Source organism: Arachis hypogaea, chromosome 9 (assembly GCF_003086295.3).
Source record: "Arachis hypogaea cultivar Tifrunner chromosome 9, arahy.Tifrunner.gnm2.J5K5, whole genome shotgun sequence".
Lineage (NCBI taxonomy): Eukaryota > Viridiplantae > Streptophyta > Magnoliopsida > Fabales > Fabaceae > Arachis > Arachis hypogaea.
The window spans coordinates 832,804-856,941 of record NC_092044.1 but is presented as its reverse complement, the minus strand read 5'-3'; the positions used below and the strand labels follow the sequence as shown (position 1 = coordinate 856,941).

Here is a 24,138-nt window from a genome sequence, read left to right as displayed (position 1 = left end):
TTTCTGTAACCTTGAGTATTGAATTATGATAGGTAGCTGTGTTTATTTTATATGATATATTAATTCATTAATTATCTACTATTTAATAAAATTTATATTTCATTCAATAATAGTGATAAATTAATTGACTAAGTATTTTAAATCAAATCAACTTGATTGGTCAAGTGGTCAGTTCATTCATCTGTTTAAACAAGTGTATAATATTTGAATTTCGTCTTATATATGTAATAATTTTTTTTGCCAACAGTAAACCATTAAATGGAGTTAGATTCGCAATGAATTAGTCTTGGGCCTATCATACTGGATATATCGTAGCCAAAAAAGTATTTTTTATCAATAAATAAAAAAAACAGTTTTTTTTTTATTTTACTTAGATTTTTATTTAAAAAAATTGTAATCTTTTGATAATTAAGTGTACATTAAAGTCCACCATATGCATAATTAGGGTTTTTGGCATGATTGGCTAAATTGGAGGTTCCACATGGTTGTCCACTAATTGAAGAAGTGATTGAAACTCATGGTGACTCTTCTATGATACTAAACCTTACAATAATAATGTCATTTTTATTACAACATGGGGTGAATTCAATCAATACCACCCTCTTCCAACCCCACAAAAAAAAAGTGGTAATTACTAATTTGCATTGCATTTATATATGCTACATATTATATTGTTCTAGCTAGGTAATTATATAGTAGATCCTCTAATTAATTTAATTTGACCCAATTGAGCAAAGTTCAATTGATCCACAATCAAGCAACTCTTGTATCATTTGCTCAATGTGATCATCTTCAAGAACTGGCTGAAATTGTTGTTGTGCAACCTCAACTTGATGTCCTTCAATAATGCCACCCCAATTATTATTATTAATAATATTATTATTATTATTATTCCCTTCTAGCCAGTGTAACTCCTCATATGCAATTGTTCCAGCACCAATTGGGAATTGATTATTGAATAATCTATTATTTGATGATGTTGATGATGATGATGATGGTGGTGGTGGTTGAGGATCTTTGTTGGGTTGTGATGATTTTTGCTTGTTATTGGACATTTGAAGGGCAAGGGAAGCCAAGTGGCATTTGTGTAATTTTGCAGTCAAAGTAGGAGATAGTAGCTTAGAAGAAGAAGAAGATGATGATGATTGTGACAAATTTGGATTAAATGGGAAATTAGTTCTTGCTTTTGGTCCACACATTAACCTAGCTGCTTCATCATATGCTCTTGCTGCATCCTCAGCTGTTTCAAATGTTCCTAGCCATATTCTTGTCTTCCTAAATTGCCCCCCAAAAAAAATAGTAAAATGATTAAAATCAAATTAATTTAATTAGTTGCATAATAATACTATTCATGCTTTATCAAAATTTTATTGATTTTTTAATAATGTACCATTTTATCTAAGTTAAGAACTAATTTAAAGCAGGATAGCAATGTAGTAAGTAACACGTTCAGGAACGAAATTAGATAAAATATTAGAAGAAAATCAAAAATATTTACACAATAAAATAAGACTAAAATAAAATGAAAAAAACTAAATTAAAATTATGGAATTATTATCCTTTTCCTACAATGTAGCTCCCCCTCTGAACACACTTGAAAGATTAATAACATTTATTAGAAGTACTAATAAAATAATGAATTAATTAATTAAGGGGATGAAGGGTAAAAGTGGAATTACAATAAAGGGTGGCGAATTTCAGAGACCCAAGAACCCCAATGCCTCTGGCGAACACCTCTATAGCGTTGTTGTGGTCTAGCCATGATATGATGATAAAAATAAAATAAAATAGAAAAAAAAAATTAAAAGAACAAAGAAGTTCAAAAGTTGTGAACTCAAAATTTATATGTGATAGATTGTGAAGTGTGTATTTGAGAATAAGAGAAAGATAGAAAAGAAGAAGAAGAAGAAGAAGAAGATGTTAAGTGAAGTGATGGAGTGAAGAAGCTAAGCTGGCATAAGATTTATTTATATACAAAAGGGTCTTAAATTTAAAATTTTTATTTTTATTATTTGTTTTTTTTTTTTTTCTCTTGCGGCCTTCTTCAATGTCAATTTGTGAATGGACCCACCACAAGAATGTTTCAACTTTCACCCTCCTTTAATTATTTTATGTTGCTTATTACTAATTCTCCCTTTTAGTAGTAATTTACAAATGGGGTAATTTTATAGTTTCATGAAGTGGTGAAAGGTTGTTAATAGATTAATCCTTTGCTGTCTATGGAATAGTGATTATTACAAGTTCATTTAGATTTTTTAAAATTATTATATGTATATCAAAATTAATGATCACGATATATTAATGTATAAATATATTTTTTTAATTTATTTTTAATATATATGTTATATTTTAATATATATGTTATATTAGTGATGAATTTTAATTTTGTCGTTTATATAAATTATGAAAAATTCAATTAATTCATTTTAAGAATTGGATTTGTTTTTTTTTTTTAATATAAATCTTTCTCTTTTGGAACTTCATCGATTTGTTTTATTTTTAAATGAATTTACTTACCATTTTAACCAATTGAATGAATATTTTACAAAATTATATCGATTATGTTATGTGTACACTAAAATCAGCTACCAATATAAAATACATATTAAAAATAAATTAAATAATATATATTTATATATAAATATATTAGTAGCCGATTAAAATTTTGTGAAAATTGGAAGTAGGTAATTAAGTACATAGTGCTCGTTGCTTATTAGAGATTTTTTTTTAAAAGAAGTTAGGAATGAAGACTCGAATCTGCGACTTCTAAATGAGTATGAGAAGACTATATTATTTGATTTATAGTTCGTTGACTTGTTGTTTATTAAAGATTGATTAGTTAATTTATAATTAAATCCATAAAAACAAAGAAAGAAATTTAATTAGTGATTCAAGAGAACGCCAGCTACAATATTACCATCGACTTAATTATTAGAGGAAAAAGTTTGAACAATTGTTGGAACTTCATTATTAGATGTGCCACATAAAGTTAGGACATACCCCATCTAAAGGTGAGCAATGTTAATAGTATGTAGTTATGAGTTTCCATGAATTAATACCCAAAGAAATATTTCACATGAGAGGTTAACACTTAAAAAAGAATTTTATAATACCTTAAACTTTCTTATCATATATATAATATAATACTTAATATATCTATATACTATTGTATTCTCTCCAAGAAAGTAGAAGGTGGAGAAGAAGAAAAAATAATATCCCTATTTTTTGGGATTACTTAATAAAAAAAAACTTGGTTAAATATTATTTATATATCTAACACTACTATTCCAAAAAAAAAAGAACTTATACTTGTTGAAATTTTTGAATTATTTAATTATAGGATTATTTATATTAAATTATTAAAAAAGATATATAAAAATAATGTATTTTTATTTATGAGTATGATTAAAAAATGACTTTGATTCTTAATTTAGATTCGTTCTTTGATTACTATATAGATTTGTTCATAATTCTAATATATACTTTTTTTATATTTTTTTTTTCAACCAAAATCTATTGAATTTTTACTGAAGTTGAATAGCAATTTTTTTTATGGATAACGATTGTAAAATAATTTTAATATATTAGAAACTAAAATCTTGTAGTTCTTTCTTTCTGGGTAATAAAAATCATATAATTTTATTTATATTTGACTATTAATTATTTTCATTCAATCTTAAAGATCCAAATAAAATATTTATTCATTTTATTATTTAAAATAATAATAAAACCACCTTATATAAATCAAAACATAAAATACTTAATATGATTATACTTTTATATATATTCACAAAATAGCCTAAGATAAAAAAAATTCCTAACAATACTAACTCATGATGATGAGTTTTCATGAATAAATAGTAGGATGATTATTAGGTAGTATGTGGGAGTGTGAAGAAATTATTGTGTATTTGGTTTGATATTAGCTATTGATCAATTGTACGCGTGTGTATATATGTAAGTCATTATCATGTTCCTAAAATTCATATTTATTCAAATAGAGATAACCACCATGCACACAACATATATATACATATATATATATATATATATATTGATGATATCCAAATTAATTATAATGAGTATATATAGCGAGGTGGGTTACAATATAATAATAATAATAGTAGTATTCTAAAGTAGTTCATATATATGAGATTCACCCCCATGATAATAACCACGTGTATTCACAAGGAAGCAAAGGATCTATGAATATTACTATTGGAGATGCTAATAATTATATTGAGTCATGCAAATTTTTTTGAAATTACTCATATTATTTAATTCAATTATATTACATGTATATTAAAATCAGTTATTATTATATATAAAATATATATTAAAATATAAATATATATTAAAAATAAATTAAATTACGTATATATTTATACATAAATATATTAATAACTAATTTTAATGGTTAATTTTAACATATAAATAATATTTTTTTATTTAATTTGATTTATTTTTTTAGTTATACTATTAATTTTTAGACAAATAACAAATAAATCGTCAATTTTTTAATAATTTTACATTATATCATCATTATCACCAGGCAGCTGCCAAAATATTCTGGGACACAAATACAAAAATTGAAGATATATATATATATAAAATTCTATATTATTAAGAATATTTAGAGAGATTCAACATTTGAAAAGCGTCTCCCTTCTTTGTCTACATACTTTTAATTTATTTAGTGATCCTTTTTTTTTAAATTTCAAGAACATGATTAATATATAATCCTACAAAAGACGACTTATGGCATAGATTTAATTTGAAGTGGACAAAGTTTGAAGATAAGTGATGATTTTCGTTCAAATATAAGTGGCTAAGAACTTGGATTATTAGTAGAGTGATATGTGAAAGTTTTTCAACCAATCATTTCAAGTATCCGAGAGGGTTAATTATTATGGAAAAAATGCCTTTGTTCATTTATCATTTTCTTATGTAATTTTCAAGACATAATATCCTTATAGTTGTAGGGCAGTAGCAGCTATACTTGACCCTTTTTTTTTGTTATTGATTAGTTACATTGCACGCTTGCAAAACTTAGCAATCCATGAAACATTTCTAACCCTACAATAAAAGTCCGTTCAAAAACCTATATATACACATAACTCTAGATCTAAGTATCTATTTATTTACATCTTATAGTTTTTCACGGTTTAAAAAAATAATATATATATATATATATATATGTTTTCCTAAAATATAAATAAATCCATGACTTATGTCTAGGGGGGTAAGTTATCAAATCGAACCAAAATTTAACGTAAAACCGAAACGAAATTTACAACAATCAAATAAAAAAAAGGATTTTTTTTCGAATTAAACTGATCGGTTCGGTTCGGTTTTCGATTGGCTCAGCAGAAACCAAACCAAACTGAACCGAATCGAAAAAGTGGCTTAGTATATAATGCTTTGAAATAAAAATTATAGACTTAACAAATGTGTTTGTTTTATATTTAGTTGTTTGGAATGAGTTGAAATTGTATTAAATTTAAATGTAATGTAATGTTATTTCAGTTTATTAATTGTTTTCGAACATCATATTACTGAGATTAATTTTCTATTAGTTATAATTTAAAAACAAAAAATCGACCAAATTAAACCATTTTTGGTTTGGTTCGATTCGGTTTAATTAATTTTTTGTCTAAAATCGAACCAAACCAAACCGATAACAACCCTGCCTATGACACATGCTTATTATTAGATTATTGTAATCTAAAATTGGCTTCTATCAAAAAGGTGATTCTAAACAATTTTGAAAACACTATGTTATAAAACATGGATAAATAAATAGAAATTAAGCAAATAAACAAAGAATCACAAAATTATGGTCCTGGTGTCAATTTTCAATTACTTTTATGCTCACTTATACAATAATATTTTCATAAGAATTCTTGTGTTAAAATTATTTTTTTCCTACTTTATCATAATTGTTTTGTTCCAACAAAAAAAAAAAAAAAACAGAAGTTTAATGGTGAAAGGAGAATTTCATTCTTAGTCTTAATAATTCTTATTCTTACTCAAACGTTGTCCGATGAGTTATCAAAAAATCATCATACTATTATTTGCTCAATTGTCATTTTTTAAAAATATTTTTTTACACTAATAATATTAGGTGTACATTAAAATCAATTTCCAAAATTAATCATTAATATAAAATAAATATTAAAATATAAAATATATATTAAAAATAAACTAAACAATTCATATATTTATATATAAATACATAATAATTAATTTTACTAATTAATTTTAATATACAAATAATATTTTTATTTTTGTACTCATGAGTTATAGGTGAGTAGCACATGCCGAGAAAGTTGGGTCTTGGCACCTAAAATTTGAGGCTTATCCAATTTGAATGTCCAAGCAAATAACTCCAATAAATGCATGTGTTGTGTGTGAAAATATGTTACATGATGCATGCATTCAAATTTGTTTACTATATATACTTATTGTGATTTCTAAAATGATCGAATCTTGTTATTATGTGAATTTTTTAAGATAGGTACGTACCTTAAAAAAAATAACTATAACCATAAATTAAATATTCAAAGTCATTCTAATTAGGCCACTCAGATAGTAACGCAATGCCTCTGAGAAGAATGAAAGGACATTATAATATAAATAAATAAATAAAATAATAATAATACTTAGGTGTATAAAGTTGTATAAACTATAGTATTGGAGTCACATAAAAATCAATCAAATCATTATGTACTTATATGTATATATGTCTATATAAAATTATGTAGTAGTTGACATGGTAAATAATTATGAGAGTCACTGACTATGGTAAATTATTAGTGTTTTTGAAAGCTTTTCATGTACTACAAATAGTAGTAAATTTTTTTTATTAATAATTATATTAATTAATTAAGTAACCCAAGCTAGTTTTTAATCCATCATTTAACCTAACCTAAGTAACAATATTTAAAAAATGAGTTTACTGAGAAGAGGCAGAAAGCAGCCGGCACAAGGCACATAATATATATACACACACGAAAATGACTCATAAAAAAATTGTTTAAATTATATGTTTAATTTTTTCATAAACATGTGTCTCATAGTTTCTAAAAGCAGAAAAAAAATTAGCAGATAATAATCATAGTTACATAAGCAATTAAGGTGTACAATGCCTTTTAGTATAATTTGAGCCAATTTTCTTGAGTCACATTACAAATAATTATGTTTTTTTGCCAACTCTTTTTAGATACATACAGTCATCACCATGGATATTCCAAAAGGACAATATACTATACGTATTATTTAATTATGCTTTGTATATACATTAAAATCAGCTACCAGTATAAAATATACGTTGAAATATAAATACATATTGAAAATAAATTAAACTATACATATATTTATACACAAATACATTAATAGCTGATTTTAATGACTAATTTTAGTGTACAAATAATATTTTTATTTATTATAATTTATTGGAACTAATTAGTTTAAAAAGAGGTAATGAGGGTATAAATACTATAGAGGCTACAAAGAAAAATACCGTATTTATATATATACTTGATTTCATGAGTTATTTTGTATTTTGCAAATTACATGAATGAAATATATAGCAAGTAAATAAACAGAGTGTTTATAATGAATGATAATTAATACAATTTATCAATTATACTATCAAAGGTTTGAGTGAGTTTTGTTAATAATGATGAGGTATGATATTACACGTATAAATATAATATTTATTAGACACTATTATATTAGGATCATTTAGGGTTTATTGTTGCCCCTTAACATAGATAGTTTTTTTTATTAATAAAAAGAAAAAAGATAACTTAATAAATCAATCTATATTTAATCATGTTATATTTAAATGATATTAATGATACCTTAATTATTGTTTGAAAATATTAAAACATACATATATATATAAGTGCAACTAGAGAGTTATTTATGTTCAAATTACTAATAAAAAAAATAGCATAAAAATTAGAGCAAATGAGATTTATTTATTTATAAATTTTAAAGACTTTATTGTGAATTTCCCATTGGCCAGCCTATAGCCTTTCACTGATCACTCCTTTGATATTATTTCTATTCTCTCAATTATGATTATTGAAAAATAGTATAATTACTATATGCTCTCTTTTTTTAATGATTATAAAAAAATAATAATTAGGGTACCGTGTGCATTTGTATTATGAGATTGATCAAACATCAAAAAATATATGCAGTGAGTACACGGGCTTGTCAATACTAATAATAATGCTAATAATCACATTATTCTAGAGACTAGACATACATAATGAAAATATTGTTTATTTGCAGTAATTAACAACAAATTTTAATTTTATACACTATCAGTCAATGTGAATCCATGGATAATTTTACCGAAGTTAGGATAAATATTATAACAATAGATATTTATTTATCATCATTAAATATTTTTGAGCTTCTGTTATTATATGATAATTAATATGAAAGACTTTTATATTGTGATGATAGAATAATGTCTCAATTTCTTTTTTATCTAATATCTAACAATAACATATGTATTTATACATTACATAAATTTTGATAATTAGCGACGATTTTAGAGTCAGATAGTGACGGTTTTTAACTTTTGCAAAACAAATAGTGATAATTAATTTAATAATTAATTTTAGTGTATAATGACTGATTTTATTTCTCTCTTTTTTCACATGATAATATCATTAGTGTTATAAGTAGAAACACATTATATGATCCATTTTTGGCCGATATAAAATGAACATGCACATATAATGTGGTTTTAGGGGTAATAAAATATAATCATGCATTATTATGATTAACTAACCAATATATAGCAACCAAAGAATTCTACATAATTATAATAATTGTAAGATTAAACTGAATAATTTTAAGAGAAGTGTCTACACATACAAGTTATTTTGGTTTACAAGTTATATAAGTTGGGCCAAACCCAACAAAAAGGACGCTCACCCATACGAGCGTGTCAACACACGCGTTGCTCAATGGTTTTCATAGCGCGCTTTGCGTTCCTCCTCCTTCTTTTTTGCGTTTCTCCTCTTTTTTTTCACGTATTTCATCTTCATCGTCGTTTTTCTATTACTGTTGTTGTTACTGCATTTTCTTCCCTCATCCTCTTTCTATTGATTTTGCAATATTATATATTTTTTGTTTTTTAATTTGTTTGATTTTTTCCTTCCAAAAAGAATTATGAGAATATGAAATAAGAAGATGAAGAAGAAGAAACAACAGAAGATGAGAAGGAAGAAGAGAAAGAGTTTTGAATTATGCAGAATTTATCAGAATAAAAATACACCCAAATATCTTCGTATTACACCCAAATTTGCTGCAGATACAAAAAAATATTTTTTCTAATGCTACATTTTTTTCTGAATTGAACCACACCTAAGCCACTTGAAGAAGAAGAACGTGCAGTAATGATACAAAATGCGTAAATATAAATAACTTATAAAAATTTGTATAGAAAAAATGCTTGTACATGAATCGGAGAATAATTCTAATTTTAAATCATGCACTCCTTCACACAAAAAAAGGAGACTTTAAATAATTTTCTCCTTATTTTTTTAGGCAAACTAATCAAATCTTATGTTTAACCAATTAATTATCTTTTCTGATTTAAAAAAAAATCTAAAATATTGATCGGTTGTTTAGAGAAAAAAAAAACGGTATCATAATCTCTCAGCTAAATTTGAGATATCGCAAATAGCAATTGTAGTCATATGCCTTTGCTAAAAAAATGGCATCATAAAAATAATTAAATTAAAAGCTTTTATGTAAATATATGAAGGATTGGATGCAATGGAAATTCATTATAATTAATGAAAATGCACTTTCAACAGGACGCAATTTTAATATGTCATCTCTCATCAAAGAATAAATACGAGTATTTTTTTTGGAAATTTTTTTAAGAAACTAAAAGTGATCATCTATAAACATTTGTTATGTGTAAACAATATTTTTTTTTGTATGAATTTGGAATTATCTCATTTTACGAGTGAATCACTTTATGAACTTTATTTATTTATTTATATATTTTTTTTAAAAAAAGCAGTCTTATATATGATAGCCTTGGGGTAAAACGAAAATGAAAAAAAAAATTATTTCCTTAGAATTAAACAGTCTAACACTAAAATATTCATAGCAATTTTCTTTTGGTACGTAAAAGTTTACGATTAGAGAATGTTACCAATTAAAATGACCGTCATTTTGATATTATAAACAAAACTCACGACCTTATAAGATAAGAAATCGATCATTAATTTCTTTTCGTGTGGTATTGTAAATTTTAAATTTTAATTGACATTAACTACCTTAGTTTATTATTATTATTATTATTATTATTATTATTTTTGGGGTGGTTGTAATTTCGATGGAAATAAAGTGATTTGAGTAGTAAGTAGCATTGAGCGACCAAGGCGAAAAGGTAAAGATTACGCGTGCTTTTAGAATGATATAGAAATCCGAAGCAATCATATTTTTTAATGAACAAGAAACTTTGTTATGGCCTCTTATGTTCCTTTCTTCAACACTACTCAATCTAACATCACTATACTTTCATTATATAGTGAAAAGTGCAAAACATTTTGATTATCTTCCATCCATACATCCATTAGAAGAAATTCATGTACAAACTATACTACTACTTCTAGTCACTCATATTCCATGCATTTTCATTGTGTACTTTTATTTTTAGTATTTTTTATTTTTAAAATTTTGTAAAAAAAAAAATAAAAAATTACATTTTATTATTTTTACTCTTTTTTTCATAAAATCTTAAAAACAGAAAATACTCAAAATAAAAATAAAAAAATATTATTTATACATTAAAATTAACCACTAATGTATTTGTATCTAAATATATGTGTGATTTAATTTATTTTCAATATGTATTTATATTCTAATATGTATTTTATACTGATGCTGACTTTAGTAGTTGATTTTGGTGTCCACGTAACATAGTCGTTTTTAAATAATATAAATTACTTCATTAGTTTAAGAATGTTCTAATGCACTTTTTCCAGTTATAATCATATTCATGAATTGTATTATACTTGATTATGTATTAAGATTTGATAACTTTTTAAGATTAAATTTGTCTAAATACTTTAAAATTATCCTAAAGTTAATCATTTATTAGCTTTGTGCGCTTTAGTCAAAAGTAAGATATACTTGTGGACGGGGAGACTAAAAGGATAAATGATGTTATCTGAATGAAACCTTATTAGAACATGTTTGAGACTTCAACAAGAGTTTAAGTTGTCAAATTAGAAGTTATTAATTTAGCTTTTTAGTTTAACTCTTTATGTAACATATAACTATCAACAAACTCTATATCATATTGTGCTACACAATTGTTCCACCACTCATTTAGTTTCTATTTCTTTAACATCCAATATTTTTTCCACTCTTGGAACGCCCTTTATCAATCTCTCTTCCTCCCCTTACTTTTTCAAGTTTTTCTTTTTATTTATTTATTTAAAGATAAACAGACGTCGAAAGAAATACCCAAAAAAAACCATACAGAAGTAATTAAAGAAGATTTATGTATAAACCATCTTACTGTAAATATAATACATAATAAAATACAATAACATTGTTTGATTCATATAATCAATCTCACCTAATGAAATAAGACTTTGTTGTTGTTTTAGAGAAAAATGGAGAGAGTCAGGTCTTGAAATGTGGATTTAGATCCTCTAAAGTTTGAATTTTACTTTAGAATGTAAAGTGTGATCTCTCACCATTGATTTTATAGGTGGGACCAAAAATAAATATGAAAGAAAAACTATCCAAGGATAGAAGATTATAATTATATTTTACTCTCTAAAGTGAAATTCAAACTTTAGAGGAACCAAATCCCTAAATTCTAACTCGCAAATGTTATAAGCATTTTTTTCCCTGTTCAGGATGTTCATATAACAGTAATCCTCTATTTTTTTAACACGGCTTCAAAGGTTGTTATGCAGTGTTATTTTTTTCCCTCTTCACACTAAGCTATTTGTTTTTGGTCAGACAAGACACACAACTATGCTAGACCACTGTTTTATTCTAATGGTAACAACTGACTCTAGAGTTACCACAAACAGGTGATTTTCTCTTTTCAAGAACAAGAATATTTTCTCTCCCCAAAAAAAATTGCACACCTTTAGTTATGAATGAAAGAAGAATCCATCAGATCCATCCAAAAATTTCAAAAAGATATCAGAACCAATCTGTACATGTGATTAAAGGGAATCAACCTAACCTCAAATCAATATATCAGTACATTGGCAGACTAGAAAAGACTGGCAACCCTAAAAAGAAAATCTTATATCAAGCAATATTAGCAGATTTCGCCAAAACATCAAATGACTGATTTTGTTGAATCGCGTATCAAATCTCTGTAACGAATTCTCCAAAACTCTGACCCTTTTAACAAAGCCCTCACTTTCTACCTGTTGCTCCAGTTCTTGGCTTGCTTTTAACCTCAGATTCCTGCTCACAAGACGTAACTGCTAAGTGCTAATCTCTACTTAGAACATAAAAAAAGAGAAAGGAAACAATACAAGAATAACATAGGAAGTTCTGTGCATCATGGAACTATAAATTCATAGTTAACAATGGAATGAAGAGGCATCTAAATGAATGAAGCACCCCGAATTTGTTTAATTTTTTACTTCTTAGATAAGTTGTTATAATATGTTCTTCAGAAGATTATTTAACAATCTACTAAGTTGTATATATGCATGAGTGTACCTGTGGTATGTGCAGGAAGATGTAGTTCTTGGCTGTGGTTGGATTGTGATTTTCTGCACCCTTGCTCCAATCATAACAGACCTACAGAATGAAACACGTTTCAGAATCAAATTACATATCGTATCTTGAACAAACCAATCGCAACTTGAATTCTGCGGGAAGTTGAAAAAAAAAATGGTTTGTGAAAACAATGAGACATACCGCATATGCGAATAAGGATCCGTCATTGTTGAATGTACTGCAAGGTATGGGTTGGCTACACCTTTGCATGGCCTGCAAAACATATTCATGTGTTATAAGTCAAATGATAGCAACATCAAATACTTCATGAAAAACATTAAGCTGCATAGAAAATAATGCATGATCAATATAGAGATAACGGCTCTAAAATCCAGAAAATTAAAAACCAAATCTGAAAGGGATTCGCCCTTCACTTTGCCTATATAGAAAAACAGGAAAATTAGAGAGCATGTGCCTCCCACTCAGGGTAACCAAATGAGAAAAGAAACTAAGCCAAATAATAGTGATATCATGGCTACCAGATGAGCTTATGCCATACATACAGATGGGACCTACTAGCACAAAAACTATTATTTTACAACACAAATGTGAAAGTGTGTTTGGAAATTCCAATGATCAATTTCATAAAACGACAAGTGGAAGGGAGAATTTCAGAGAAATATTAGAACCTTGAGTCTCTGCTTACTGTCCTTATCCCAGAAATTAAAAGCACCATCAGATCCAGCAGTTGCAAAAGTGTGGTGTACCTGAATGCAAATGTCAAATAAGATATGACACTACAGAATATTAGATCAACTACCTTTCAGAACGAACTTCAACTAAGTTTGATATTATATGGTGTGTTACCGGATGGAAATTTAGAGAGTTGACAGAATATATCTCATTATTCTCTCGGTGGCATTTGAAAGTAAAGTTCTTGTTTTGTTGTGCATCGTCTAGGTGTTGGACTCCAACTCTTCCCTCTATTGAGCCAACCTACAAAGAGAATAATCAATGCTTAACAGTGTTAATTTAAAGTAATGCTTTAGTCTTTCAGTGAATATATATACATGAAGATTTTACCAATGGTGAGAATAACATCACCAAGAGAATACCGGTGATGATGGAGGAGAAAACAATTAAAACTGGAAGATTTCCGACCATGCATGCATAGAGCAACTAAACAAGTATGGCAAAGGAAAATAAGGAATAGAATTATTCAATTTGCAGCTTCTACAAGTTATATCTCGTTAAATAAGGCCTCAGCATTGTCATCCGAGAGATGTTAGTTCAAAATCCTTTTAGCATAAACCAACTATAGCATCATCAAACTATGGAGGCTCTTCACAGCATCACACTAATCATAGCAGGAATTATATCAAATAAAATAAAAGGACAAGACAACTTCTGTCGGTGTAACTGAATGTAGGAATGCAACACATCTTGTCTGATCAGGAAAAGCATGCAAATACATACCAAATAGCCTTGTTGATCTGGAAAAGCAGCAACACATCTTGTCTGATACTTCAGGGGTGAAACCACCCTTTTGTACTCAGTCTGTTAGGATTTCAATACAGATAAGAATAAAAACATCAAATAATAGACATTTATTGAAATCAGCTGCTCTTCAAATATTAATATGAAATCAGTGCTTCATAAATTGTTCCTTGTAAACCAATAAAATAGACCATGTGACTAGTTTGAAATAAAACAAAAAAATGCTCTTGGCTGGTTTGGCCATGTGTGTAGACCTATAGGAATCTTAATAAAAGAGTATATAAGATAGGTGGTAATCCAACCATTAGAGGTGGAGTGAACCAAGAAAAATAATAGACAAAATTACAAGTAAAGATGTAAATTTGAATAGTAAATAGTTTGCTTAGTTTTCTATAGCCATGGTTTATGCCACTACACAATTGCATCCATGTAACTGACCCTATCTAATAGAAAAAAGATCAAGCTTTTGCATACAGTAACGTAATAGTTCAGTTGTTAGATTGCACCTTTTCTTTTTCAGATTCTCTACAATATGTTCAAAATGGCATGTATTTCCTCCTATTTGTGGGCAATGGGCACCTCAAGAGATAGGATGCGACCCCCATTATGTAGATAATGAAATTTTATTTATCAAAGTAAGAAAAAGAAAAACATGGTTTTATAGACATTTAGAGTACTAAGAAAAACATGGTTTTATAGACATTTAGAGTACTAAGTTAAGTTTAGCATATTGCATTCAGGTATTGATAAATTGTAATGAGCTTGTATTTATTTACTTACTTACCTATACCAACTTATTTATTTATTTTAGGGTTTTCCTAGAAGACAATTCTACTGAGAAAGTTTGGATGATCAGCCTCAAGTCCTGTGAAGTGCACAATGCCCTTTAATAGTTTGCTATCCAAGTTATGATATTTTATAAGAACATAACTGTTCTCATAACACTTGTATATTTAACATTATCTCACAAAATTATACACTAGCATCCATGTTACTCAAATTGAATACTCATTAGAGAATTTATAGTTGAATTTCAACTTCCTAAGTATAAAAATCAAAATTTACAATAGGCACCAATCTATTGCTCACTGTGTTACAAGCAACAAAGATACTCTCAAAACAAGTAACAGAATAAACACCACCTGAGGATTCTGCAAGTTGAAGACAATCAGATTTCTATCTGCAGTTCCTACAATCATCAGTGGATGTTTCACTGACATTGCATAACAGCGATCAGGGAGTTGTTGAGTATGCACTGGATTTGACTGCCTAGTATCCCAATACCTATAAATAAAAAAGTAAATACATAATTCATAAAATAATTTCTGAAGTAGCTATAACTTCAATACAAACCATAACAATGATACCATGTAAAGGTGTTGGAAAACAAAATTAAAGAAAATTATAAAATGCATCTTTCTGACCAAAACTATAATGAACCAGAACAATAGTAAGGGTATTAGCAATTTGAATTCAATTTTTTGTCCTGCAAAATTGAAGCTGTCAACAAAATAAACTAAGTCTCATTAAACTAAAAATGAAGAAAAGGAATCAAAAAGCATACTTTAGGGTCTTATCCCAGCTCCCAGTGGCTAAGAGATTCATCTCCGGTATCCACGCAATCTCTTTAATGGGGGCATCGTGCATGGCAACAGTCATTGGCTGTCCACCGGACAAAAGCGGCCACATCTTGACTTGCTTGTCGCAGCCTCCGGAGAAAACTGTTGTTCCATCATCCTTCCAAGTGGAGCACAAAACCTTAAACAATAAAAGAGAACATTAATTACAATGCCATTTCAGTCCAAAAGAAATTTCCAGTAATACTACTAATAATAATAATTTCTTTTTCTTTTTTTTTTTTAATAAAATGAGCTGAAATTCATTACTGGTTGGTCATGAGATATTGAAGCCTTGGGTGTGCTGTTGATAACAGTTCCATTCCTTGCAATCTCCCAACATCGAACCTACGATATTGACAAAAGAAATTCACCAAAAAAAAAAAAACATTTGTCTATCAAACAATTAAACACAACATAAGAGCTTTTTCTTAACACAATTTGAAGAGCTGGTTTAGTTTCAGAAGTATTTTCTGTCACCTCTTCTTTCTAATACTAATTACAAAAAACATCATATCACTTTCAGTTTGAGAAGTTAATGGTAAAAGCCAGAAACACCAAAAAGATAACATTGTGACCATTTTCCTTTTGTGAACTAACACTAAAAAATAGAAATAACACAAAACATCAACAAAAAAATATGCCCTAATATCCAAGTCAAACTGAAACCTGGTTATCCCATGAAGTAGCGACAAGAAAATTGGCCTTGGGACTGAAACAAAGGCTGGAAATTGAATCACCAGGTGGCTGGGTTACCTAAAAAAAGTTGCAACCACAAATTAACAACCAAAATAATAATAATAATAATAATAATAATAATAATAATAATAATAACAATAATTAAAGACCATAATTATGATAATAGTGCGAAAGAATAAGAAAGTGTTGAAGCAGAAATTGGAGAATGTAGAATGCAATACCTCGTAGGATTTGTTGGGATTTGTATTGGCGGAACCGAAAGTGGACATTTTGAAGAAAAACAAAGACAGAATCTACTGAAAGAAAGAGAAAGAAGAGTTTGTTTTGGAGGGTTTTGTATTTTGATTTTTGAACTAAGGAAGGAACTGAAACAAGGTTTTAATCTCAAGTCTGAAGGAGGAGAAGAGAGGGTCAATTTCGAAATAACGCTAACTTGAGGGGCTTCCTGTTGATTTTACCTTCTCCGATGACTATATAATAAATATCTTACCTGAACGGTGCAGTGGTGCGCCCAAATAATTACACAATTTTTTAATGTGAGAAAATGAAAATAAATAAGTTGTTAGATTGGATATTGAGTTTGTTTAAGAATTTAATTTTTGTGAATTGAAAATAAAAAATCTAATGAAGTTGGTGTGAAAGACACTTTTTTATTGAAGATATGATTTAAATATGTTATTTAAACTAGCAATATATAAAGGTTATGAATAATTTTATACTTATATTTTAGATATTTAGCTTTTAAATTTTAGATTTAGATAATTTAATTTCATGCAAAATTATATATTTTTTTGGACTTAATTTTTTTAGCTCTTTTTTAGTAAATCGAATTGATCTAATTCGATTTATTTGACGGCTTATTAATTTAAACTATGCTAATTTGATATACATGTAAATGGCTAAATCAATTACTAACTAATTTATATTCAGGATATTTGTATAATTTTGATCACCATTCATTTTATTAATGTGAATTATTCGTATTTTAATTATTTTTTTAAATTAAATATTATATAAATATAGTTAGTAATTATATTGTATAATTATCTATTATTTCTAACTATAAAAAAATTTAAATTTTCACTCTTATACTATCTTAGAAGGCTATATTTTATATTTATTTTTTTTAACACTAAGTAATAATTTTTTAGATACTAATGAGTCAAATGATAATTTTTAATGAATTTTTAGAATTCGTTTAATGTTCTATTTTACATTCATAAGTTTATAAAAATATAATTTTTTAGAATTTGAACTAAAACACAAAAATTGAATTTTTATTCTTATTCGTTTTGATTTTTTTAATATTTTATTTGAATCCAAATGAGAGTATTTTTTTATTGATATTTATGTTTTAAAGTTAATATAGAATAAATAAATAATTATCTTGATTCGATTTACATATATATACTATATCAATAGTAAATCGATTTACTATTGATATAGCGTATATAGTAAATCGAATCCAATTTACATTAAAAATCATAAATCGAATTTAGTTGATTTAATTTACATAGAATTACTTTAAGATATACATGTAAGCTAATTCACTTTAGGATATTAGTGTAATATTGATCCCATTTGATTTGTTTGTATGATTACCTTTAAAATATTATATCAATTAAATTATTATTTAATTTATAAAATTAAGTATAGAACTTATTATTTTGATAACCTACTTCTAAATTAAATAGTTAAACTTGGATTTGTAATAGCATATATACAATCATCAAGCATAAATTTTATACTGAATTTCACAAATTACATATTGTATAAATATAATTGGTCATTATATATTGTATAACTATTTATTATTTCTAATTCTGAAAAAAATTCAAGTTTTAACTTTTATGTCACTTTAAAGAGTTATACTTTATATTAATTTTTTCAACATCAAAAATTTTGATAATAATTTTTTAGATACTAATAAGTCAAATAATATTTTTAATGGATTTTTAAAAAATATTTAATATTTTATTTTACATTCATAAATTTATAAAAATGTAGATTTTCTGAAATTTTAACTAAAATACAAAAGTTGCATTTCTATTTTTATTCATTTTGATTTTGTTGATATTTTATTTGAATCCAAATGGAGAATATTTTCTTATTGACAGAAATATCAATAATATGTATCAGTCAATTAGATTCGGTTTATATGTATATACTGCAGAAGTAATAAATAGATAGAATAAATTAGATTCGATTTACTATTGATATAGCATATATAATAAATCGAATTCAATTGATTTAATTTACATAGAGATAAAATTAAACATGCATATAACCTATTTTATTTTAAGACATTTGTTTAATATTAATCCCAATTTAATTTGTTTGTGTGATTTATTCCTAAATTTATCCTTCTATTTAAATATTATTTTTAAAATGCTAAGAATTAAATTAGATATTAAAGACAGAATTAATTATTTTCTAAAACACTAAAAATAAATCAAAGATAATTTTAAAAATTTTAAAAAATATCAACAACAAAATATACTTTGTCCAAATAACATTTATAATTTTTTTTTTTACATTGAAATTTAAGGGAGGAAAAAACAAAGGAAAAGTCTAGGAGACTAACAATTTTATTAAATTCTAATCCGTATATAACCAGTAAAAGAAGAGTGAGTAATTCTACACTATTAAATAAAATCTCATACCATTAAAAACATCATTAATAACTACTTAATGAATACAAATCACAAAAATTACTAGACTCTGATACTTCTCAAAAACAAAACTAAAACCTAGGTCTAAAATATTTAAGGTTTGTAGTAGTATGAGCGAAGAAGCATGCAAAGTCAAAGACTCGAAGTCAAAGAAACGAAAAAAGAAAACAGCACTTTAAAATTAAATGAGGTAAATTCTCATTCACACTTAGTTGTAAATTTGTAATCATCCACGTCATTTTCTGAATACAAGAACAACAACAACAAAGATAGAAGAAGGAAAAAAAAAATCGTATTTTTATTAACCTAATTTCCTCTTCTCTATATATCCATCTATCAAATTTTCTCTTTTCCCTTCCAATTTTCCAATTTGGCGCCTTTCTGATTCAGCTTCAGGTGCTTTCGTGAAGCGACGAAGATTCTTCTCTCGCTTGCTCACTTCACTCGCCGATTCGAATCGATTTGGAATTGAAAATTGAAGATGCGACGCTCTGCATCTAAGAAAACGGGTCAATCCAATTCAATCAATTCCTCTGCTGCTGATCTATTCCGTTCAGGTATTTTTTGTGTTTTTGTAATTTTCCATAATTTGTTGTTACAATTTTGCTGCTTTGAGCTGCTGTTATGCTTGTTCTTCAATTGAATATTTATTTAATGACTAAATTAAGGGCTTATCTTTTTTTTTAAAGGTATTACAGGTCATGTTAAAGTTTTTTTTTTTTCGTTTTGTTAATTTTTCCGGGAAATATTTTATTTTCATACATAAATTTACTTTCGTAATTCTGTTGTGTTTTGATATTGTGGATTGATAAGGAGAGAAACTAAGTGGCATAGATATATATATAAGAAAAAAGTTTGATCTAGTTAATTAGTAGGGATAGATCAAACTATGGTATGGACAACTCAAGCTTGATAAACAGCATATTTGTTTGGTCGAAAAAATGGGGCGCCAAACAATTATAAAATTGCTTGTCCTAAAAGTCTAAGTTCTTGCTCTTAACTTGAAGGATAGCTACTAGCTAGTTATTTTGAAGAGGAAAGTTAGTTTGTACACGTTGCTGCATTAATCATATCCTCTAAATGAGAGATTTCGTGCAAGTTTATGACTCGGCTGAGTGTATAACTCGAAGCAGTCAAGTACAATTGAAATATTGCAATTGAAGTCGGATGTACCTTGCTTCTCATTATTATTCTGATGATGGGGACTCTTCGATATTATTGGAAGAAAATCATAGCAAAGGAAAGTTATTTTATGAATCCATTTGCCATTGGGGAAAGCTAAGATATTTGCGGTATCCACCCGAGCGTGTCAAAAGCTAAGCATGTTGCGTCTACTTGGATTGGTTTTATATGGTAGATAGGAATTGCATGCCTATAGACTTGCTTATATGTGTTTTGAACTATATATGTTTAGCATTACCTGTTTCTTCCGGTGTGTGCGTGTCTTTAATAGAATCATATTTATACCATTCGACAAATAGCAAATAATGTGTTGCTATATGTCCTAATATGAGTAAAATTTTCAGCCTCGAGTAAAGCGAGCTCAAAGGAATTGGAAAGAATTGATAGTCTATTTTATACATATGCCAATGGATCTGGGGTGATTGAGTAAGTATGCTTCATCCACAGATTTTATTTTCTGCAACTCAATATGTATGAACCAAATTATATTATGATGTCGAATTCTTAATCCAATTTTCAAGACTCGGATGTGGACATATGGGTTATTTTAGTTCCCAATCATCAGTGGCTACTGAGTTATGTAAATTAACTGTTCTAGCTCAATTAATGTATCAACTACAGCTTAGGAATCAACCTCTTGGGAAACATAGGATGACACGATACTTACTATTTAAAACATCAAAGATGAATCAAAATAAGATGCAAAAAGAAATTAAAATTAAAATATCATAAAAAAAAGAGTTATGTATGTTTGAAAGTTGACAGATGGAGATTCATTGTTTAATAAGTAGCTTTTTTCATGCAAATACTAGGTAAATTAGTTTACTTATTTACTTTGGATACAGCCCAGAAGGAATTGAAACCCTCTGTGCTGATATGGAGGTGGATCATACTGATGTGAGGATCTTGATGCTGGCATGGTAAGCTACAGTGCTAGCCTTAATTAATCTTCTATGCTGTATTATTCCTATATCTTTATTTTAAATTGTTTGGAGATGATGAGGACTAAATGCAACAGGAAAATGAAAGCTGACGAGCAAGGATATTTTACTTTGGTAAGAGACAATTTTCATATGCCTATTACAAATTTCAATGTTAGAACTTCTTTTGAAATTATTTCATCTCAACAATACAGAAACTTATAGAAAATAAAAGGCACGGGCATAAGGAATTACTTAAGTCTCTTTTATGTTTGGTGCACAATCATGTAGTTTTGATACTATCTTTCCTTCCCATCCATATACTGAATATTTGCAGGATGAGTGGAGGAGAGGCTTAAAAGCACTAAGGGCTGATACAGTAAGTAAATTGAAGAAAGCACTTCCAGACTTGGAAAAAGAGGTATAATTTGTTAGGTGATACTCTTTTATAATTCATTTTCATAGAGAAATTAGTTAGTCTAAAGTGCTACTTATTCATGTTTGGAATTTTGTGTAAGTTACTAACTTGTTTATTTTGATGACAAATGTAAAGGTTAGGAGGCCGTCAAATTTTGCAGATTTCTATTCTTATGCTTTCCAATATTGTTTAACAGGTATACTCATGCAATTTTCTTTTTAAAAGAAAATGTTTACCCTTTTCTCCTTTGTTCATGTAATGTATGTACTATATCTAATTCCCCTAACCATTTACAGAGGAGAAACAGAAAAGCATTGATATAGAGAGCATCTGTCAATTACTTACACTTGTTTTGAGTTCAACATTTCCAACCCAAGTCAACTTATTTGTGGAATATTTGAAGGTGAGTAATCGATTTTACATTTTCGTTTATTCATACATGTTTTTATCATCTGTGGGATACTTGAAGTTGAGTAGTGGATTTTAGAATATTCTTTTAGTTCTTGTTAATTCTTACCTATGTGTTTTTATCATTTATGGCAGACTCAAGATGATTACAAGGTCATAAACATGGATCAATGGATGGGATTTTTCCGGTTTTGCAATGAGGTAGGAACTTTTTTCTGCCATGTCTTGATGTTATTATAATAATTATCCCTTCAGCCATTTCGCAGAATCACATATGAAGAATATGTATTTGTTGTAGCTCCATTGGCTTCTTAACCATTTGCATTTAGGTACTTCATATTGAATTTCTTGACTTGCTATTTTAATCTTTTCATTTATTCGCAGATAAGTTTCCCAGCGCTTGATAACTACGATCCAGAACTTGCATGGCCATTGATCCTCGACAATTTCGTTGAGTGGCTGCGAGAAAACCAAAAGTGATCTTAGATTTTCAGCCACCTGATTCTCTGTGAAGCAGAATCATTGGTATGCATTTCAACCCTTTCTTCATTCCTCATAATATCTTTTGGTTTCATGAAGCTTTTGTTTCTGACTTACACTAATTTGATTTGTTGGCAGCGGCACTTGTTCAAGTAAAAGCAGAACTTTTGGAAAACTACCAAATCAGATAGAGATGCTTTGTGGTTGTGGCTTGTTTTAATCCTTAGCAAGCTCTTGTTCTTTCTGATGATGGCCCAAGTTTCTAAAAAGGGCATATATATTAAACATGAACCATTATTGCATTATCCTTTACATTTTTGCTATTTTGTGATATATAGATGCAGTTGAGGGTTAGCTACAAGCTTGCACTTTGTGATTATTCCCACAATCCAACATCATCACCATCGTCTCTTCCTATTCATATAATTCACATTAATAGCTTTTGTTAAATTGAATTGAGTTGAGTGAGACTGGTATTATATTGTCATAGTTATACACAATGAAAGTCATATTTGATCCCAAGTTCTTGCAATCTCGTTATATTTTATCCAAAAATGTGTCCAATATTAGTATTCATCATTTTATTAAAGTTGATTTTTTTTTTTTAAAAAGAAGTTATTTCCCTATTTTCATTTTCATTCACCAAGGCAACCTATTAATTAGAAGTATGCGCTATTCATTTAATAATATCAAGTATTGAGAGGTTACTTTAACTAGAAAATTTTAAAGTTTTTCTTTATTAAATACACAATAATTGCATATAAAAACTCTGAACAAAATCATAAAATATTTGAGTTAGTAATTTTATGTATGGTTTTGTCAAAAGTAGTTTTATATATATGTATGTATGTGTGTGCGCGCGCTTAGATAGGGTAAAACCATGGTTTAGAATTTTTCAAAAAAGAAACCAAACATGTGATAAATTATTGCACTTTTTTTTCAATCCAATTGGCCACTCATCCAGCATAAGGACACTTATCATTTCCAAGAAATTTCCAATGTATTAGTTGGAACCACAGACATCACCGTAGTACTAGAGATTGTTGAACACGGTTCATAATTGAGATGTGATTATGTGAATGATGTTAAGGTGTTAAGATTTAACAATTCTCCTAAGTTATCAACAAGAATTCTACCAATTTCTGCCAATTCTTCTTTATAATTATGTTTAATAGAAGTGTCTTTATAGATGTGTTTAATAAAAATCTCTTTTTTACGATTGTGTCTAATAAAAGTGTCTTTATAGATGTATCTCCTAGATGTGTCTCCTTATATACATGTTTAAAATATAATAATTAATTATTATTGACAATAAATTAGCGATAATATACTAGTACCCTATACTTTTTCAAAATTTAATTACTTTACAAGTACGTGTAATTTCACAGCGTTTTTAGTTAAATTTTTTTTAGTTTAAAATTTTCAATCAAGTCTTTATTTATATCCACCATTATTTTTTTTTAAAAAATATGTCAATCTAGATTGATTTTTTATGAAATCGTGTA

General features: G+C 27.4%; 3 protein-coding genes across 4 annotated transcripts; 1 reads left to right on the top strand and 2 right to left on the bottom strand.

Moving 5' to 3' along the window:
* Positions 1-544: 544 nt before the first annotated feature.
* LOC112709758 (ethylene-responsive transcription factor ERF003) lies at positions 545-1,959 on the bottom strand. The gene is made up of 2 exons (XM_025761673.3): positions 1,680-1,959; positions 545-1,275 (listed from the first exon to the last, which is right to left on the bottom strand). The coding sequence occupies exons 1-2, from the start codon at positions 1,760-1,762 to the stop codon at positions 714-716; spliced, it is 645 nt and encodes a 214-aa protein (XP_025617458.1). The 5' UTR covers positions 1,763-1,959; the 3' UTR covers positions 545-713.
* Positions 1,960-12,121: 10,162 nt separating this feature from the next.
* On the bottom strand, positions 12,122-17,041 carry LOC112709757 (protein RAE1). The gene is made up of 11 exons (XM_025761672.3): positions 16,775-17,041; positions 16,524-16,610; positions 16,125-16,202; positions 15,803-15,996; positions 15,381-15,522; positions 14,218-14,298; positions 13,609-13,737; positions 13,431-13,508; positions 12,943-13,014; positions 12,742-12,822; positions 12,122-12,480 (listed from the first exon to the last, which is right to left on the bottom strand). The coding sequence occupies exons 1-11, from the start codon at positions 16,820-16,822 to the stop codon at positions 12,430-12,432; spliced, it is 1,041 nt and encodes a 346-aa protein (XP_025617457.1). The 5' UTR covers positions 16,823-17,041; the 3' UTR covers positions 12,122-12,429.
* Positions 17,042-19,327: 2,286 nt separating this feature from the next.
* On the top strand, positions 19,328-23,155 carry LOC112709756 (uncharacterized). 2 transcript variants are annotated; one of them, XM_072203782.1, is made up of 11 exons: positions 19,328-19,415; positions 19,616-19,782; positions 20,752-20,833; positions 21,253-21,327; positions 21,426-21,462; positions 21,665-21,748; positions 21,881-21,941; positions 22,042-22,148; positions 22,289-22,354; positions 22,538-22,678; positions 22,772-23,155. In XM_072203782.1, the coding sequence occupies exons 2-10, from the start codon at positions 19,707-19,709 to the stop codon at positions 22,631-22,633; spliced, it is 684 nt and encodes a 227-aa protein (XP_072059883.1). In that variant the 5' UTR covers positions 19,328-19,415; positions 19,616-19,706; the 3' UTR covers positions 22,634-22,678; positions 22,772-23,155. The 2 variants fall into 2 exon arrangements, with proteins under 2 accessions (XP_072059883.1, XP_072059882.1); XM_072203781.1 differs by lacking the exon at positions 19,328-19,415 and adding an exon at positions 19,421-19,517.
* Positions 23,156-24,138: the final 983 nt, after the last annotated feature.

Coding starts and splice junctions, on each gene's coding strand:
- LOC112709757 (XM_025761672.3), bottom strand. CDS start 16,822: ATGTCCACTTTCGGTTCCGCCAATACAAATCCCAACAAATCCTACGAG. Junction 15,997..16,124: donor CAATATCTCATGACCAACCA/GTAATGAATTTC, acceptor TTATTGTTTAAG/GTTTTGTGCTCCACTTGGAA. Junction 13,015..13,430: donor ACAGTAAGCAGAGACTCAAG/GTTCTAATATTT, acceptor TATGTTTTGCAG/GCCATGCAAAGGTGTAGCCA.
- LOC112709758 (XM_025761673.3), bottom strand. CDS start 1,762: ATGGCTAGACCACAACAACGCTATAGAGGTGTTCGCCAGAGGCATTGG. Junction 1,276..1,679: donor GAAATTCGCCACCCTTTATT/GTAATTCCACTT, acceptor GGGGCAATTTAG/GAAGACAAGAATATGGCTAG.
- LOC112709756 (XM_072203782.1), top strand. CDS start 19,707: ATGCGACGCTCTGCATCTAAGAAAACGGGTCAATCCAATTCAATCAAT. Junction 21,749..21,880: donor TTCCAGACTTGGAAAAAGAG/GTATAATTTGTT, acceptor ACAAATGTAAAG/GTTAGGAGGCCGTCAAATTT. Junction 22,149..22,288: donor TATTTGTGGAATATTTGAAG/GTGAGTAATCGA, acceptor CATTTATGGCAG/ACTCAAGATGATTACAAGGT.